The 16,338-nt window shown below is 35.1% G+C and overlaps 1 protein-coding gene across 4 annotated transcripts in view; it reads left to right on the plus strand.

Annotated features, from left to right (window-relative positions):
- The window catches only part of ZCCHC7 (zinc finger CCHC-type containing 7), a 207,913-nt gene that overhangs the window by 143,878 nt on the left and 47,697 nt on the right, over positions 1-16,338 (plus strand). For all 4 annotated transcript variants that reach the window (XR_001366452.2, XM_006187795.3, XM_006187794.3 and 1 more), the window contains exons 3-5: positions 11,155-11,198; positions 12,398-12,523; positions 13,463-13,633. Coding sequence is in view for 3 of the 4 variants with exons in the window: in XM_006187795.3 (XP_006187857.1) it covers positions 11,155-11,198; positions 12,398-12,523; positions 13,463-13,633 (341 nt within the window). In the remaining variant the exon portion in view is untranslated. The remainder of the gene's footprint in view (positions 1-11,154; positions 11,199-12,397; positions 12,524-13,462; positions 13,634-16,338) is intronic.

Here is a 16,338-nt window from a genome sequence, read left to right on the forward strand (position 1 = left end):
GGGTAATGGGTGAAACATTAGGTTAAAATGCAAATAAACCTGTGTTTTGAGCTATTAATAACAAGGAAGAATGCGGTTGAGCCAGTTTCAAGTGGGGTTGTAACGATGAGTTTTGCTTTGGATATGTTATATTTGCAATGACTGTAATGTAAATATTTGTGATATATCCTGTAAGCGATTATAAACGTAAGCCTGGACATATGTGGTCTTAAGGTCTGGAGAGAGATTTGAAAAAAAATATCACCCCCGAAAATAATAAAAGCAAATTGTTTTGAAGTGACTTGTTTCACCGAGGAGAGAGTGAAAAGAGAACCAGCTGTTGAAGACAGTATGTGTGCTCACACACAAAGTTAATGAGAGACAGAGAAGAAGAAAAGGATTCAGGAAGGAGACAAAGTGTTAAATGGAAGGATGACTGAAAGAATATAGCTTCTAGATTGGTATTAAATTTTTACTGACAAGTAGATACCAAATTTTTATAGCCTTTAAATCTTCTCTAGAAACCTGAAATATCTTTTTAAAAGTGGCCTCTTGATTAAATTTAGATGTGATTTATATGTGCTTGTCATTTTACAAATATTTCAAGTGTCCCTGTGATATATTTTCCTTTTTGCCTTTTGGAGAAGGAAGGGCGAAAGTGGGGAGTAGGCACCGTAGTAGGTATCTTTAAAAGAAGAAAAAAACCAACCTCCCAGGATTTCATCATACTGATGTTTCTGTTGATAATTTGTCCTTTTCTGTTCTTGTTAGTGTAATTTGAGGGGTCTTTCACTTCTAAATAAATATATCTTAACCAGGTTTGTTTATTGACTAAGCCCTTGGGGCAGAGGGAATGAGGGATGAGAGAGAACTGTGTGTGTGCGTGTGTGTGTCTTTGGGAATACACAAAAGCCTTTATATGAATGATAACGTTGTAAGAGCTCTATATAACCCTGTGCTAATAAGCACCTGTATTTATTTCCTCTTTCTTCTTCCTCCTCTACCTCTAAAAAAAGAAAAGCTAAATCCCCATTTGTCATTTACACACATTTAAAAATATAAAATTCTCGTAAATTTAATATGATTTAAAGTAAGATGAATAATTTGATGCCCACTTGCAAATTCTTCTATTAAAATGTGTTTTATTTAAACTATTGCCAGTTATACAATGCAAAAATTTAATGACGAAATGGTTTTGTGACCAGTGTTAAATGGAAAAGTATAAATAAGAGAAAACCGAGACAGAAATAAAGAGCAGTTTGAGAAGAATGCATGTGAATAAAGTGGCTCAGCCCTCAGGGGATTTGCATGTGGCATTGTGTGTATTTCAAAAGTTTCCGTTGAAATAACAGATGCTACTGATGAAGTTGGGAATAGTAACTTCATTTGTGGCTGGTTCAGTTGCTTATTAAAAGTGAAAAGATCCCAGGGGGAAATCTGGTATAGTGGAGTTAGGCTCAGAAAAGGATATAACATAAATATCTTGCAGCTTCATCTTTGTGATCTTTAATCCGTAAACACTGGCTAGGTAGAGGCAGGATTATCTATAAATGTCCAATTATCTTATATTACATGTGGATCCTATGTCTGCCAAGTGATTTTATTCAATAACAATGGTTTTTTAAGTTCTTTTTTAGTTTCTAGAGTTGCTTACTACAGAAATTCCAAGTTTTTTTCTTAGCCATTGAGAATTATCTTATTGAACTTTAATATACAGTGATAACCTATAAAATTATCTATTGGCTTATGTACCTTAGTTCAGACCAGTATTTACTCACCAAGTGTGCATATAAATGTTTCCTATTTCCTTGAAATTCTTTTGCATTGTAATTGAAAGTATGCGAAATTTTGTGCTGTTAACTGGATAAATAGATAAAACAGATGTGGTCTTGGTCAGTAGAGAATGTATGATGTTATGAGGGAAATAAAATGTTTATTAACATAGTTCTTAATACAAGTTTAGAATTGCTCAATAGCCTAAGAAATACAAATAAGGTGCTTTTAGATTATAAGTGAGGGAGAAAATAATTCTAAAGAGTGAATTCAAAAGAGGAAATGTTATTTAAGTAATTCATTCAGTAAACATGAGTACCTATAACTAATCTATCATGTTTTGGTGTGTGGAAGGTACAAACATAGAAATGACAAGATTAAAGTCCACGGTGTTATAATGTTGAGAGTGATCATCTCTGCTTTTGAAGAGTTATCAGGGACAACTTCAGTAGAGGAGGGAATACAAGATTAGAGACTTGAAGACCAAGTCCCAGTTCCAAGTGGATGAAGCTGAGTTGGCTTGTGTTCCAGGGAATACATGCATAAGCACAGCTGCAGAGAACAAAAGGACATGTTGGGGAAATTATTAGGCTTAGCTGGAGCATTGGGTTCAGGAAGGTGATGCCAAAGGGATAGGTAAGGGCCAAAGTCTTGGAAGGCATTGTGTTGCCTTCAGAGGAGTTTTACATTTGTTCTGCAGGCATCAAAGAATCTAATATAATGTTTTATGTCAGTGATACCTCCAAAAATCATTAAAAAAAAAAAAAAAGAAAGAAAGAAAGAAAGGGAAACATTATTCCAGTAACAGAGGAAATGAAAATAGGTTGTGATACTAGAGATAGAAGTGATTTTAATAATCTAGTTGAGAAATTAAGTGTCTCTGGGCCAGTCTAATGGCATTGAGGTTATTATGAATAGATTCGGTGAGTAAGTATATGAAAGGTGAGAGGGAAGAGTTGAAGTTTTTTTTTTGAAAATAAACTATGGTACAAGTTATTGAATTAGAAGAGAGAGGGGAACATAGGGTTGTTTGTTTTTAAGAGACAAACGCAGGGAATGGGAAGACATAAAGAATTTATTTTTAGTGTTATGAGTTGGAGCTACCAAGAAGATGTCTGATCCAGATATCCTATAGATCAGGAGCTCAAGAAAAAATTCTGGCCTGGAGATACAGGTTTGGTAGTTCTCTGAATGGGCATGTAGGATATAACCTGGGACAAAGAATATAGAATGAAAAGGAGGACAAAGAATGGAACATACCAGATAGCCAATGAAGGCAAAAGAAACTGCAAAGGGGGAGAAGAATTAGGGAAAGTAGATTGTTCTGTCGGCCAAGAAATTGTAAATGCTCTCAGAGGTCACGTGAGAAAAATACTGAATATTATCCATATCCCCAGTGAATGTGAGGAGCTAAGCATAAAGGATATTCAGAATTTGTAATCATGGAAATTTGGCTGCATTAGGTAGAAAAACTGAGCAAAGAGGGAGACAGTGTTGGAGATGAAGGGAATAGAGTGACTAAAAGTACAGAGATGGAAAAGCACTGGGAGTGTTAAATTACAAACAATGGGACCTTTTAGTGTAAAATACTAGGGATGTAAAAAGGGAGTAGGGGCAATAAATTTAGAAATGTAATATTGTTGATTTGTCTTTTATGCTGTAACTGCCAAATTATTTAACCTCAATTTGTCTGATGGAAGGGTTACTCACTACTTTCTCCACTTTTATCTTTCTTATGTTTGTCTGTTTGTTTGTTTTTTTTACCATTTCACCACGTTTTAAAGGGAAAGAATACCATGTCATATGAGTCAGAGTTTTGGCTGTATACTGCAAGTAAAAGAAAAGATATTGAGAAGGTCCAAAATGTTGGTTCCTTAGGGATTGCAGGTAGATAACCAACCATTATTTCTTATTTCCCAGTTTCCATCTGTGAGTCTGTCTATAGCCCCACAGATTATTTGGAGAGAAAACAGTTGCAAGAGGGTTTACATACTTAGTATTAAATGAAGACTGTTTTGGTGATGCAGTCATCATCATAAGTTAATTAATTGCTCATTGGTAGAATTCAGTATTTCTTTAAATAACCCATTACCCAAATAATAGATGACTTTTTATCTTTTTAAAAGCCTGATGTTAATTAAATCATCCTATTTTTTAGAAATGAAATTATTATGGTTATTTACTTAACACAGTAATGCTTTTTAGATTCTTTAGCCCAAAGATAGTACTTACTATTCTACTACAATGATAAGTTCCTTGAGTGCAAGTACCATATCTTAGTCATCTTTCTGTCTACTGCACTGTCTTTTACATGAGAGATTTTTAGTAAATATTTGTTGAAAATTACCTAAATGAAAATATTTTACACTTTGAGGAAAGTTGCATTTATGTTCTTGAATAATTAGTAGTGGCAAGTGGGTTTTTATATATAATTTTCTGAATATTAAATTTAAGTCCATTGTATGCTGAGAAAATCATAAATGTATACCTTTTCACTGAACTGTAATGAGATTTTAAATTTTAGACGTTAGAAATTGGGATATATAGAAAATGTAAGGCACTTATGGCTTCCATGTAAGAAGGAGCTATTGGGTATTAGGCTCAGGAAAAGATTCTTCTTAGTCCCTGCCATTGCATTGCAAATAACCAACTGGATATGCTGTGCTACAGTCTATATAATCTTTGGTGATCTTGGAAATACATTTTTACTAACCCCTACTTTCTGTCAGATTATCCCATAAGGTAAAGAGAACCAGCTCTGTAATTGTGGCTGCTTTCTCAGCAGAGAATTGATCTTCACCTATTCCCACCTACCAGAATGTCGGCAGACTAAGTATAATTGAAGCAGAGCATGAACTGGCTTTAATCCTCAGAAATCTAGCCCAAACTTTTCCTTAGATCCTTTGAAAACTGAGTGCAATCCTATGGGTAAATAGCTACATTAGTACTGTATTTCACAGAAAGCAACAGTGGCCATTTTTTGTAGAAAGCACACACATTTTAAAAGTGAATATTTGTGTAACCATACTTACAGGATTCTTCTCAAGATAAAATGTGCATTTAAAACAATTCATAGAGGGGCAGATATAGCTTAAGTGGTGGAACACATGCTTGGCACACTCGAGGTCCTGGGTTCAATCCCCAGGACCTCCATTAAATAAGTAAACAGATGAACCTAATTACCTCCCCCCAAAATAGAACTAAAAAAATTTTTTTAATAAAAATAAAATAATTTATGGACTGTGAATCACCATTACCATATAAATATGAAAGATGTTTAAGCATGAGACAGAGAGAAAGAGAGAAGGAAAGAGAGGAAGGAGGGAAGGAGGAATAAAAATAGGTGAATCGTTTCAGAAATAGGAGAAAATGTGTAAAACATGTAAGGTTGTGGGTTCACTTTTCTTTTGGGTTTGCTTTTTTGTTTTGAAGTTTGTTTCAAAAGACAAGAAGTATACTATTTGTTACATAGTGTTAACAAAAACACCCTGTGGTACTTTTTACTGTCTCTGCTTTTGAGAGTACTACTTGGCAGAAAGAGGCCTACTTAACTAGTCCTTGGAGAGCTCCACACAGTAAGTAGGAAGTCAAGACTCCTAAAGTTAAACTGAAAGAGGAAAGACATGGAAAATTTCTTTGGAAATTTGGAATTGGAAAGTTGGAAGAATAGATGTAATATTAATAAATCCCTCATATATGTTTCAGGTGAAAAGCTTTTTATAAGACTATTTTAATTCTGTATTCTTTATACATAAAAGGTCTTTGAAAATTCTTAGTAAAGGAATCATCACATCCCTTTGTTCCAGTTAAACTGTATTGTTTGCTGTACCCTCTCGCCTCTTCCATTATGTTACTCATGCCTTTCCTTTTTATTCATGTCTTTCATCTGTTAAAATCCTATATGAGACTTCTGCTTCCAGCCATATTGTGTTAACTTATTCCAGGCTTGCCCTCCTGACCAGAGATGATGAAATTAGCAGGCAAGAACTTTAAAACAGACATTATAAATATACAGAGGTTTAAAGGGAAAGATAAATATAATATAATAAGAAGAGAAATGGAAAACATAAAAAAGAACCAAAGGAAACTTCTAGGGCTGAAATATGTAATATTTGAAATGAAAAAAATGAAATGAAAAATTTTAATGGATTGACTTAACTACAGATCAATTAGCAAATTTTCAGATATTGGACAACAGGCAGTACTGGACCATGATTCATGAGAATATGGAATCATATTAATAAATCAACCTGCATCATGGTGCTAAGAGAGGGAACCCAGGCACAGCATGGCTATCTCAGTAAGATGAGAAGACAGAGATCAGAGTTCAGAGAGGCTAAGGAAGCTGTAATTTGTGGGGCAGAGTATTAGAGAGAGGGAGCTGAAGAGGGAAATAACTCCAGAAATCTGCATAGGGGATACCCATGAATACCAAGGATACTGAGTTCCTCTCTGCTCATGGAAAGGGCCAAACTCCACTAGACTTGGACAAAAACTTGCTGGAAGCCAAACAATTCCCAGAACTTACCCAAGCTCTTACCAGATTGGAGAGAGTGTTGAACACCTGAGACATTCAATAGAGACCCCAGAAGGTACATCTTAGTAGTAGGGCTTAATTAACCCTAAGTAAAATCTACTGTGGGCCTATCCTAACAAGGCTTTAAAAGTCTGAAAAGGGTCAGGCTGATCTGGAAATTACCTAACTGCTTGTCAAACAGTCTCACTTTTTAAAGTAAGAAAACAAAATCCAGACACTCAACAGTGTACCATTTACAATGACTAGTAGCATCCAAGAAAAAAAAATTACTAGACTTTCAAAGAAGCCGGAAAATGTCACTCATAACCAAGAGAAAAATCAAATGATGCAAACCTAGAAATGACAGAGAATACGAAATTAGCAGATAAGGACTTCAAAACAGCTGTTAAAAATACACTCTGAAATTTAAAAGAAGAGAGAAATATAATAAATAAATGAAAGGTATAAGAAAGAAGCAAATGGAACTTCTAGAACTGAAATATATATTTGAGATTAAAATGCAAAGGAATAGGAGACTATTATGGACAACTTTATGTCAATGATTTCAATAATTTAGAAGTAATAAATACATTCTTTGAAACTCACAAATTATCAAAACTGGCCCAAGAAGAAATAGAAAATGTCATAGTTGCGTATCTACTAAAGAAATGAGTTACTATTTTAAAACCTTCCTGTAAGTAAAATTCTTGGCCCGCAAACAAGGAAAACTAGCCTAGATGACTTCACTGGTGACTATCTGATGTTTAAGGAAGAAATAACTCCATCCCTTTACAAACTCTTCCCAACATTTCCCAACTCATGTGAGGCCAGTTTTACCCTAAATCAAAACCAGACAAAGACATTATAAGAAAAGTGTAAGTCAGTATCCTTCACAAACACAGATGTAAAAATTCTTAGTAAAATAATAGCAAATTGAATTCTGCAATATATTACAAAGAAGAATACATCCTAACCAAGTAGAGTTAATCCCAGAATACAAGGTTGGTTTAACATTTGAAAATGAAATCACTGTAATTCACCATATTAACAGAAAGAGAGAGGAAAAACTGTGAGCTATCTCAGTTGATGCAGAAAAGGCATTTGATAAAATTTAACACACATTCATGTTAAGAACTCAGAAAACTAGGAATAGAAAATAATTTCCTCAACCTGTTATGAAAAATCTACAGCAAACAATATACTTGTGAAAGACAATATGTATTTTTTTCTCTAAAATTGGGAACAAAGCAGAGATTATCTACTGTCACCACTTATACTGAGTATCATACTGGAGGTCCTGGATAATGCAGTGAGGTAAGAAAAGAAATAAAAGGTTAGAAAGGAGGCAGTAAAACTGTCTTTTTTCATAGTATTCATCAGAGTAACGCCCATTAAAATCCTAATGCAGTGCTACTTCACACCCATTCTAAAGTTAAAATTTAAAAGACTGACAGTCCAAGTATTGGTGAGATTATGAAACTGTTGGAACTCTCATACAATGTTGATGAGAACATAAAATGATACAATCACTTCAGAAAAATCTGCCAGTTTGTATAAGCTAAAGACATACTCACCATATCCAATAATTCTACTCCTAGGTATTTTCCCAAGGGAAATGAAAACTCATGTCAATTCAGAAGAAAAACTCTCACTACAATGTTTATTGCTGCTTTATTTACAATTGCCAAAAACTGGAAGCAACCTAATGTTCTTCAGGAGATGAACAGCTAAACAAATGGTTACATCCACACAATGGAATACTGCTCAGGAAAAAGAAAGGAACAGACTACTACTACCTAACAATATGGATGAATTTCACAAATATTCAGAGTGAAAGAAGCATATACAAAATGGTACATAATGTATGATTCTATTTATATGTGATCCTAGAGCAGGCAAAATGAATCTATTGTGAGAGAAAGCAAATCAGTGGTTGCCTAGGGTGGGGGATTGATTGCAGATATGCACAAGGTGACATTTTGGGATGATGGAAATGTTCTACATTTGATTTTTGTGGTGGTTACACAGGTGTGTACATTTGTCAGAATGCATCATACTGTATTTTTTTACAGGGGTATATTTTATAATATGTAAATTATACCCTCAGTAAAGTTTCCTTTATGGCACAGCCTTCTGTAACTTTTTCCCTCTTTCTCCCTTAAATTCAGACATCTGTTCTTCCTCTGAATTTACCATAGCACCTTGTTTGGTCCTCCCTAACTCCTTTTCCTTTTATCTGTTTGTGTCTGACTGAGTTATAAGTCTTTCTTCATCTTTGTTTACCCTGTACACCTTGCTTATTGTAATCTTTCAATACATATTTGTTAAACTGTGTTAATTTAATGTCAAGAGTTATCAGCTATTGCTTTGATCACAATTCTAAAGGCTAAAAAGAATCACAGTTCTGGCTATTAGCAAGACAAGGCTGTAAAGCAAGTAAGAGTTGATAGGCATCTTTAGGGCAATCCCATTTTACAGTCTGTGGCATTGGGTGGCACACACATGGAAGATGAGTGCTCCTGGGCCCTGTGGGAAGTTGTTGTTAAAGTAAGACACCCTGTATTGGTTGTGAAGGCCTGGAGGATTTAGGTAATGTAGACTAACTAACATGTATTTGACTCCAGTAATGAGTGAAAATTTGATAAAAGAATCACAGAAACTTAATATTAGAAGGTACCATGGATACCATTTAATCCAATCCATTATTAAACAGATCCAGAGGGTAAATAACCTGCCTGATGCCACACAGCAAATAAGAGATAGGGTTAAGACTGGAACCCAAGTTTCTACCAAGTTCAGGACCAGGAACTTAACAAAGTGGAGAATTGGCTGCCTGTGGAAGTTCTGATGAGTTGCCCTTAGACAAAGCTTCCATTAGGTTGGGATTTGGAGTTAAGCAAACAGGGAGGTACAAGAGCAAGAGTCAGGAGTCAGCTGTCATTACCAGGGTAGAACCAAAACTGAACCATGAGTAGGGCCAAAAGTTGATTTACATGTTCCTAGCGATGTCTTTACTTCATTTATCCCTGAGAAGTCTGATTTCACTTGTAATTGAAACCTGTCTTGTATACTTGTTGACAGATATTCTACAGTAAGAGTACACTGTAGCTTGTTGAGGAGGAGTTAGTACATAACCTAGGATGTTGTTGAATTCCGCAGGCATGTTAGAACAATCTAAATGGAGTTTATCTCCCTCTTAAACCTTCCCTTTTTTCACTATTCTCTGTTCGTGTGTAAGTTTACTGCAGATTGGGAGTGGTAATAGTTGCTGTTTTGCATTCCCTTGGTTTTGGATTTCATTTTTTTAAGGACAATATTGTCAGTTTTATAATTAAAGTGATTTTAAGTGGTCATTTTGAGTTTTAATGATGAAGGACATTGAGGTACAAAAGGCAGCTTTGAAAGTTACAGCAAAGCATGCTCCTTAGATGAATCCTTTGAAAGAATAATAATGTGGATGGTGATGATGAAGGAATAGAAGCTGCTGCTGTTTAATGTATTCTCCACTCTCAGTATATGGACGCAGCCTCCGAATTTTACAAAGGAAATAATCATCAGCACGGCATCTCTGCTCTCCTATGGACTGGTCTTTTTGTAAAGCAGCCTCTTGGTTTTCTTAGTAAAAGTGTCTTATTTTAAAATATATCTCTAGACACTTACTCCTGGTAGGCCTGGGAAAATGTAGATTACTTCATGCCTCTTCAAAATGCCTTTCAAAGAAGAATCAGGTGCAATTTGTGTTTTTGAGATAGAGAAGAGGAGTAGATAGGAGGAAGGAGGAAATCTTAACTTTGCTTTGGGGGGAGGAAAAAATCTTTCAGTCCTTTGCTGACACCTTAGCTTCTGCATTGGTCATATGTCCCTTCCTCCTTGGCCATGGGTGGACCAAGGGAATAGCAGTCATTTGCAGGTTTGTAAAGGGGCAGTGCAAAGAGAAGAGAAAAGCTGAGAAAGAAAAATGTGGGGCTCCCCACCCACCCTAGGCTTTTACAGTTGTATTTTTAGATCAATCAGTGGTTTCTGGATATTTGGCCTCCTGTTTTGCTCTTTTATTTCCCTATTTTTGACGTTGTAAAATACAGTGCTAAATTTCTAGCTTTAACCGTGAGATAGTATCCAGAGTCCAATTTTTTTAAATGTTAGAATGAAAGTCGACTATAGCGGGAAACTGGTGGACACAGTTAATACTGATGTTGGAAGGAAAAACCTTTCTTCTACCTGGTTGGATCTGATTGATAGGGAGCCTGCGAGTTAACTGCAGATAGTGAGTCATAGGGTAGAAGCACTCAGTAATGGATAACTCAGTAAATAGCCAAAGGTAAAGGTTTGTATACCAGTTTAACAAAAAGGGGGACTTAGGGCTGCAGAGAATAGAAGATTTTGATGTGCTTGTTCATACAGTTTTGGGGGGATGTCCTGGTGCCCATAATCAGGGGCTATGGCAGCTGAACCACAAAGCTTGGCTTTAAGTCAGATAAGAGAAGTTCAGCTAAGATTTCTTTGTGTACCTGCTGTTGGGGTTTTGTCCCTCAGTGATTTTTTTTAATTTACTTTTTATTATTTATTTTACTGTTTTTTAATTGATAGTTTGATAGTTTTTAAAACATTTTCACTTTATCTCATTTGGTTCCCACAGTACTTTTTACGTATACAGGGAAAATACTATTATTCCCATTTCACATGTGAGGAAACAGATGAAGAGAGGTTAACTATTTGTTCAGAGCCACACAAGTAATTATGGAGTCAAGATAAAATGTTAAGGTATTCACATTTCTTACTACATCTTTGGAGTCCCAAGTTTAGTACTAACAAACTGAATAATTTGTTGTCAGTCTGTAAGTGGTTTAAAAGTGTCAAGACTGAGTAACATTTTGTTTGTTTTATAGGAGAAGATGGAGTAGACTGGTTCATCAGCGACAAAGATGTTGAGGTAAAATCAAAATATTTTTGAAGTTATGAATAAATTTATAATTTCCTTTGATTCTTAGTTTCCTTTCCCTTCATTGTGCTAACTTAATAAGCTTTTTAAAAATAACAGCAGTTCGAGTATCTTGTTAGAAAAAGTTTGAAAAGTCTGTGGGTGATTGAATTTTTCAGAAGCATAGTTCAGCCTTGATTTTTGTCAGTCAGTTAATTGCCATAATGATTTAGTCCCCTTTCCCTTTTGTTTCTTCTCTGCTATGGTGAGACCTCTTAGCCCATTTTGCCTAGTACCACTTAAGATCAACACCGGAAATAAGTGCTTCTTCAGTGTAAGGAAATGGTTAGTCTATATTTAGGATGTGGCAGGTGTTTGTCTTTTTCAATTATTAGCCATAATTGTGACAGATGGCTAGAAAAAAGAATAATTTTACAACTTGGTATAAGAAAAGTTTTAAGAGACAATTAGATTTTATCTCCTGTTGAGGCCTACTTGACCAATTCAGCAAAATAACAAGTAAAAGATGAAAGTTTTTTCAAAGATGGAATTCTACCAAACAAGATAAAGTATAGTTGGCATTTAGGTATTTTTCTTTAAATAGTTCATATGATGTATTTTGCTAATATTCTCTTGCAAGATACTGGATTTTGGCTAGAATATGGGACAGCTAGAATTGGGTCATTGTAGGCAGAGTAGATCTTAAAAGGACTCTGGAGGAAGGAAATTGTCTCATTCTCTCTTAGAAATTATAATCCAGTTTGTCAATGGTAACCCTGGGCTGTTCAAAAGAAGGAATGCAGTTGGTAACTATGTAGTTTTATAACTTTGTAAAAGACAAAATCATAAAAAACACCAATTCCTAACTAAAAATTTAGGTAAGATTCTCATTCAGGTATGTGTCAGCAGTATCTTTGACTCTGAATGTCACTAGAGTGTCTAAATGATGCCTTTCAGTGCCCCTTCTAGACCTGAACTGTAAGTAGAGAAAGATATAAAAGAAATGGAACCATATGAAGAAGGATAAAAGAATAGGGAGGAGGGGCAGACAAAAAGCAGGGTTATCTTCATGGCCCCCCCTTTAAATTTTTCTAACTTCTTTTAAGAGACAAAATTCCCTTGTTGCTGGGTTCCAAATTGAACAGATTATGACTGTTAATTCTCTTGAATGGAGTGAAATAATTTTAATTCTTGATCTTTTTTTTCCTTAGGCACAGATAGGTAATAAAAGATCATCTGGAAGATGGACCCACCGATACTATTCAGCCAACAAAAATGTAACCTGTAGAAATTGTGACAAATGTGGCCATTTATCAAAAAACTGCCCCTTTCCACAAGTATGTGAAATATGTAATGTAATGTTTCTTTCCACATTGTTAAAATCAAAATCTTAGGGCTGGAACCCTGACAACCTTAGAATTCAAATGTTATATATATGCATTAAATTTCACATTAAATGTTCATGTAGGTCACAGCCTAGAGTAGTAGTAAAGAACAATAAATTTATATTCACAATCAATTTCAGCATTCCATTAGTAGTTATATAACCTTAGGCAAATCATTTCACCTTCAGTCTTCCTCTTTTCTCATCTATAAAATGGGAAGATTGAATCAAATTGGTTCCTGGGACTCACTTCACTTCTAAACCTTCTACTTTGTGACATGATTTGTTTCATTGTGGGATAATTCTCATGTTTAGAAAATTAGAATTTTAGAATTTATAAATGTTTATTGATATAAATTGTGTTAAACAGATACATCAACCTTTAGAACAACACAGAACTCTTAGACATTCCCTGACACATACTAAACCCTTAACAAACACTCCTTCCCTTACCTACTCCCTCTTCTAAATGATTGTCTTTCGGATATTTGAGATGACCCTCTTGCTTCCTCTTTGTCTTTGCTCCTTCAGGCAAAGCAGACTCTCTCTATTTCTTGTTTGACTTAGCTTCCAGACCCTCATCACCTTACTTTCCCTCTCAGACACAATCCACTTGTCAATATTCTACAAGACAAGGCATAAGAAATAATTGCCAGCTGATAGTACATGCAGGCTAAACCTTTTTGTCAACCACAGGATACAGATAGCTTTTGTTAAAGGTCTGATTTCAGACATTTTGTTTGATTTTACAATTGTGCTCAAGATTTGACCTTCATTGGGTTCCCAAATTTGAAATAACTTTTCATTGAATTATACTGAGGAAGAAAAAGTAATCTTCTATTTGAGACTAAAATACTTTGCTAAAGAAGTTTTCTGTTTGTCTGCCATCTAGAAAGTCCGCCCCTGCTGCCTCTGCTCGGAGAGAGGACACCTGCAGTATGCCTGTCCGGCCCGCTTTTGCTTAGACTGTTCTTTGCCTATGTCTTCCACTCACAGATGTCTTGAAAGACCTTCCTGGAGAAAACGGTGTGACCGATGTGATATGATAGGCCACTATGCTGATGTGAGTATCCTGCTTATAACTAATTTGTCAGGCTTTGGGTGCAATGTGCCAATTTGTAACCATCAGCCAGCCTACTTAAAAGAATGTTTACTCTGTACTGTATATTATGATTGTCATGTTCTTTTGGCCACTGATCACGTAAATCACTGCTCTGAAATACCGGGATAGGGATCCTACTGAATGGTGCACCAGGACCAGCATCAACAAATATTAGTAATCCGTTCTAACCCCTTTTGCTTAATGTGCTTGCTGAATAAAGGTTGAAAATAAAGAGTTATGTAATAAGTAACATGTAAAATTTGTGTACCTATTCATTCACAGTTAGATGAAAAAATAGACATAAACACTTAACAGTTGTATACAAAGGCCTGTATGAAGCCTGATTTGATGCTGCTTGCTGGTGGCTCTTGCTGGTGTAATGGTCTCATGCAAGAAAGACAAGCCACCAGTACTTTAAATCTGCATATCTTAGTTCTTTCTTTAGATTTAAAAAGATAAAAGTAGTTTAGAAGACACTTCAGTTACTTTTAGCACATTGTTATTTTAGACACCGTTTTGCATCATGTTGTCAATAGGGTTTTAGTCATAGTTTCAAAGACCAGAAGGGCTACAGAAGTAAATATCTAAAAAAAGAAAATAAGAATCTTTTCCCTTTAATTTGTGCTTCCCAAAGACATGATACAAAGCACAAATATTTTTAAAATTTTGTTTATATTGAAGTGTACCCATAGCCTTTTGCTTAAGAAAATAATATGGCTTTCTGTTGGTATGAATTTCAGAATAAAATAAACTAGAATATGAATGTTTGTTATATGTGTTTCTTATGTTAATAACATAATAATTATTTATTGTAATTTTAAAAGGGTCTTTATAAACAAATATAAATAGGGTCACTGTCCTACAACTTAATTTTTTTCCACCTAGTTCTTTGTGGGTCTCCATATCACCTCATAAAGCTCTGTCTTTCTCATGGCTAACTTTTATTCCATTTATACCAATTTCCTCAGTCATTTCTCTACCCATACATTTAGATTTATACTGTTACCCATTTCTTAAAGCAAACAGTGCTGCTTTAAAAATCTTTTTACGTATTTGCTTGTATGTAGGATTATTTCAGTAAATCAAATTCTAAGTGGAATTGTGTACTTAAAGGGTATATACATTTATGTCTGCATAAATATTGTCAAAGTGCTCTTCTAAAAGATTATACCAGTGTATCCACCTGCTAGCAATGTTTAAGAGTACTCTGGACACTAAATTGTCTTTAGAATGTTTGGCCAATCAGATAAGGAAAAAAAATCTTATTGTTATAATTTATATTTCTTAGGCCACTTAGTGAGGTTGAATATGAGTCTCAAGACAAAATATTGAGACAGAAGTTGCCATTTCATTCCAAAGTAGTTTAAACCTATTTTTCAATATTTACTAAGTCTTAAAAATAGTAAATCCTAAGTTGTCTTAGTTTTATTCTATGATTCTCTGCATTAACTTGTCAATTTTAATTTTTTAGCAAGGTTTTCCAGCTTTGCAGTTAAAGTTTAAAAGCATTTTTTTTTTTACTCCTCTCAAAGAGCTCTTACAGATATGGTCTTATTTTCCTGTGATAACAGAAGAGGCTCAGACATTATAAGCAGTTTTCTTTAAATAAAAAACTGTAGTACAGAACAGTTAAGAATGGTTTATTAAAGGTTCTATTATCAGCTGTGAATTAAATCTATAGCTAATTCTGCTTAACTTCTTAATTTTGGCCTTTAATGTATGTTAAATTCTTTATCTAAAATGGCCTTGAGGATTAATAACCCCAGTGAATATAAGTTTTTAAGATAGGGTTAGGCTGTGGCCGACTTCAAAGAAGGCAGCACCTTTTCCCCTAAATCTGCAGAGATCTACCATTGTTGTTTTGTTTTGTTTTGTTTTGTTTTTTAATTACATGGTGAAGGTTCTGACACTAATTGACCTTTTGCCAGCCTGACCATGTGGTATAGGATTCCCTTGGAGGCCAATCAAACCTGAGCCCCAGTGACTCCTGAAGAAACTTACAGTCCTTCTACCATCCCAGAAGCTCTTCATGAGGATTTACTTGGAAGCAGTTTCATTCTGGCCCCAGGTTGCTGGAATGAATAGCTGAATAAGCTAGTCCCACACATGCTTTAAATCTGTCTTGAAACTGTGCTCTTCACAGAAAATACTGTTTTCCCTGCAACCCTCTCAAATGCTTGCTGCTTGTTCTTCCTTGACCCACATACCTCTGAATTAGGTTGATTAGGATCAACCTCTTTCTCACTTGCTATAGCTGCTTCTAAATCATTACTCCTCCCTCTTGGTGTAGAAATCTTTGGTGTATTCAAGGCTCCATCCCTCTGACAATACTGCTCTCCACCCTTCTTTGTCATTTTCATCTTTCCACCTGCTGGACTTCCTGCTCATTCACAGAGGATTTATGTAGCCTTTGGTAGCTATAGATGCTCTAACCTCTAATAAATTTAAGAAATTTTGAAAACTTCAATTTTTACTTTATACATCCCCTATAGCCTCACCAGGATCTCTAATGCCAGAGTACCAGTTAAATGTGCAAAGAGAATTAGTAATGAAAACTCATGAGTCATATTTATATGCTTGCTGTAATGACTCTTTCCTGACCTCTGCTTGGAAAGTTCTTCCTTTGTTAACTTCTGTGTGAAAGTATTGGGATGAAATTCCAGACT

Source organism: Camelus ferus, chromosome 4, assembly GCF_009834535.1.
Source record: "Camelus ferus isolate YT-003-E chromosome 4, BCGSAC_Cfer_1.0, whole genome shotgun sequence".
In the NCBI taxonomy this organism is placed as follows: Eukaryota; Metazoa; Chordata; class Mammalia; order Artiodactyla; family Camelidae; genus Camelus; species Camelus ferus.